Source organism: Nicotiana tomentosiformis, chromosome 4 (assembly GCF_000390325.3).
Source record: "Nicotiana tomentosiformis chromosome 4, ASM39032v3, whole genome shotgun sequence".
Classification (NCBI taxonomy): Eukaryota; Viridiplantae; Streptophyta; class Magnoliopsida; order Solanales; family Solanaceae; genus Nicotiana; species Nicotiana tomentosiformis.
In genome coordinates, this window is record NC_090815.1 from 135,467,997 (window position 1) to 135,470,233 (window position 2,237).

Sequence of the window (2,237 nt, forward strand, 5' to 3'; positions counted from 1 at the left end):
CATGAGCAATCTAGTCACGTTATATTTCACGAAGGTGATTTTAATAGACAACCCATTACAAGAGGGTATTATGTGGAAATTGATCCCTAGTAAATAGCTTCGCATTCAACCAATTGCACCATTTAACTTCTTTGGAATATGGGTGTCAGCTAATAATATTAGACTAATTCTAAAAAATATGTTCATAAAATACCTAATTTATCGGAGAGACCATAGATTCACGTGCCTCATGTATTTAGATGTATCTAGTTGTAGCCAAAAATAACCTCCACTTCAAGACAAATCTAGACCATTGCTCTCTTGCAGTTGCATTTATACCTTGATCAATTTGGCTTTCACCCTTGGGATAACGCAAACCTATGTAGATAGATAGATCACTTTCACAATCAATCCATCCCTTTTTCTACCTCCAACCACAAACAACTCATCCACCTTATTCTCTTACTATAATTTTTGCTTCTTCCACTTATAATTAGGACCAACTTATACTTACTTCTCCATCGATAGTTCCACGATCTCGACCAACAATTCCTCGAGAAAAGTGATCGATAAAGTCATAATTTTCTTCTCTTTTACTTCCATAAAAAAACTCGCGAATTCGAATTGTTTCAACTTTTATTCAAACTTTGTTAAGGATTTTGAGGAATTGAGCTAAGGCATTCTCATGAAGAGTCCTTCAAAGAGGTTAAGTAACATCATAGCCAAGTGGAGAAAAAGAAAGGTCAATTTGTTGTGTATACAAAGGAAGGCAAGAGATTTGATGTGCCATTGTATTATTTAAATCATCCAATTTTCAAAGTTCTACTTGAGATGGCTGAAGAGGAATATGGTTCAAGTGTGAATGGTCCTTTGAAAGTTCCTTGTGAGAATGAATTAATGGAATATATTCTCTGTTTGTTGAGAACAAAACCTGATGCTGAAATAGAAGAAGCAATTTCCTCTATTTCTACATGTAGAGGAACACATGTTTCTTCTAATTTCTCACCTTTTCAGTGCGGTGGTCTAGTTGAAATTGTATCGTGACATCCTAATTAGGTTAGAAAATAGAGTAGAAAATGAAGAAGATTAATGCAATTAATATTCTTGTACATTAATGACAAGTTTAATGTTTTGATACTTTAATATACTTTACTAATTGTAATCAGCATAAGTTTCTTCTGTTCCCCTTATATTCTCCAGCATTTGATTAACATACTTACTAATGTAATAGTAGTTGAAGACTCAATAGGAGTATATTACTCTAGAAGCCATTTATGAATATTAATGGAATCTTTACACAATTAGCCGGCCGGATTTACTGTTTACTTTTTCTCAGGGCGGATGTAGTGCGTTAACAACGGGTTTAATTGAACCCATAATTTTCGACGCGGAGTAAAAATTTATATCTAAAAACTCATTAAAACTGCAAAAATAGTAGATATGAACCCATAACTTCAAAAATGTAATGGGTTCAATACCTAAACCCTTAAAAGTTGAACCCATAGAATTTAAATCATGGACCTGCGCCTTTACTTTTCCTAGTCGGTATACATATAGATTATATACATATTATATATAAATTATACATACGCAACTTAGTTTAAACGGTTGTGTAGACGGCTATTTAAGTTAAATCTTCTATTAATAAACGATTTTTCAAACTTGAAGATTTCATTTTACAATTTTAGTGAACCATGGGTGATATGAGTGAACTTTCAATGGCCATAGTTACTTCTCAATGGCCGCTGAAATTGATAATTTGAGGGCAAAGTCCTAGACATTTTTCCAGGAAGAATAATTCTTCAAGGCTAAAGTAATTAAGAGGAGGAAATCGAGAAGGTTATATATATTGAATTGTGTGGAATTGCATTACTTGAACGTTTAAACTATTTGAATTTTGACATTTTTATTTTTTTGTATTATTTAAGCAACACACCCTCTTTACTTTTGAGATTAATGTATTTATGTTGCGCCAAGTATGTGAAAATATTGTATTGATATATGGCATGATATACTAATAATCCAAATACTTTTATGCTTTAAAATACTATGTATCTCTCATTTAATAGTTTAATTAAGTACTTGAAAGGAGTGGTCTGGCGATCAATATATGTAAATATTATGCTCCAATATTTGAAATTTAAATATGATTTGAAAAGTTTATAAAGTGAAATAGTACCTAAGGGTGTGTCTAGTTGTCAATGAAGTTGGTTTAGAACCATGCGATCTAAGGTTCAAATCTCATTGGAGACAAAAAC

The 2,237-nt window shown here is 32.1% G+C and overlaps 1 protein-coding gene across 1 annotated transcript; it reads left to right on the forward strand.

Annotated features, from left to right (window-relative positions):
* Positions 1-383: 383 nt before the first annotated feature.
* LOC104106595 (auxin-responsive protein SAUR36) lies at positions 384-1,060 on the forward strand. The gene is given in 2 exon segments (XM_070201874.1): positions 384-710; positions 713-1,060. Coding segments are annotated over 2 exon segments (357 nt in total). The 5' UTR covers positions 384-664; the 3' UTR covers positions 1,024-1,060.
* Positions 1,061-2,237: the final 1,177 nt, after the last annotated feature.